This window comes from Diaphorina citri, unplaced genomic scaffold (genome assembly GCF_000475195.1).
Source record: "Diaphorina citri unplaced genomic scaffold, Diaci psyllid genome assembly version 1.1 scaffold13388, whole genome shotgun sequence".
NCBI classification, from domain to species: Eukaryota; Metazoa; Arthropoda; class Insecta; order Hemiptera; family Psyllidae; genus Diaphorina; species Diaphorina citri.
This window is the reverse complement of record NW_007390756.1, coordinates 1-1,350: the sequence shown is the minus strand read 5'-3', so window position 1 is coordinate 1,350 and position 1,350 is coordinate 1. Positions and strand designations below refer to the sequence as shown.

Sequence of the window (1,350 nt, the reverse complement as noted above, 5' to 3'; positions counted from 1 at the left end):
ATAGAATAAAAGAAAATGGAATAGAATAAAAGAAAATGGAATAGAATAAAACAAAATAGAATAGAGCTGAATGAACCTAGACGAAAAAAATTGTAGATTAGAGAAGAATGAGTAGGCGTCCACAAGGGAGAACCAACCATCGATCCGAGCCTAGTCCCAACCTAAGAGAAAATAAACAAATCATATCCTAATGAATATAGGTAAGCTAATTGATGTTTTAAATGAAGGGTACCAAATCGGACCAGGCAATCGCGAGTAATGGCGAAACATCCAAACCAGATGCCAAACTGTTGAATTGAAAAGTAGTATCGTTCGGTCAATCATCTGCCCCCATGGCCCACCGATGCTCCGGAAGGTGCTGTCCCCCAATGCGGAGCCACTCCTCCATGAGCTGCCACTCCCCCAGAAGGAACAATTCCTATAGCGCCAGAAGGAACAATTCCTCCGTGGCCTGCCGATACCCCGGAAGGAGCACTTCCCGGTGGCACTGCCCCGTGAGATCTGGCATGGATGCAGCAACAGCGAGAAGGCTTGAGAATAGTGGCGGAGAGATGAGTGGGGTGCGAGGAGTCCGAGAGGTGAGCGTTGTACTGTTGAGACAGGGACTGAACGGAGAGAGTGGGGGATTTGAGCGACAGTGGCGGGTGCTGATGGTGGTGGTGGTGGTGGTGGTGGTAGAGACTGGAATAAAAGAGGTAAACGGACGTAAAACTGAGGGGCTCACGAAAACATGTTAAGGTAGAAACACACTACCATCACGTTACGTCAAGTGAGCTCAAATGACGTGATAGTAGTGTGGCAGTCCTGAACGAAATTACCTAAAATATTATGGGGAAACTTTGAACTACAAACATCTTTTTGACTCCCCATGACTTCACGTGACATGACATAATGGTAGTGTGTTTCTATCTTTACAGTTCCCATAATATCTTATGTAATTTCGTTCAGGGCAGCTACACTACATGGTCAAATTTTAGGGCTGTTTGCTCCAGTACCTAACCCTCAGAAGGGGCTTTTTATGTACTAAGGATCAAGTATTTATTTATTTATTTTGAACATTTTACAATAAGATCTTCTCCTAAGCTGATAGTAATTCTAAGAAATAATGTATCTTACCTTAGTTGTGATGAAGACAAGTTAGGTGGGGCGACAGAAGTGGGGCTGTAATACAGAGGAGGAGAACGACTGGGAGGAACTTCACACAGGTCAAGCTCATTGTCCGTACTGAAATGGAAGTGAAAACAATACATTACTCTTACTTTTTCTGCCAGTCTAACTCCGTAAGTAAAAAGCCCACCTTGAGCCTTTGATGGAGGGGCAAACCGCCCTAAAAGTTAATAATAATAATAA

At 43.8% G+C, this 1,350-nt stretch overlaps 1 protein-coding gene across 1 annotated transcript; it reads right to left on the bottom strand.

Annotated features, from left to right (window-relative positions):
* Positions 1-320: 320 nt before the first annotated feature.
* On the bottom strand, positions 321-1,224 carry LOC103522967 (proline-rich transmembrane protein 1-like; the record flags this gene model as incomplete). Its single annotated transcript, XM_008488048.1, has 2 exons — positions 321-681; positions 1,117-1,224. Coding segments are annotated over 2 exons (469 nt in total), but the record flags the coding sequence as incomplete, so codon positions are not given.
* Between the last annotated feature and the right edge of the window lie 126 nt (positions 1,225-1,350).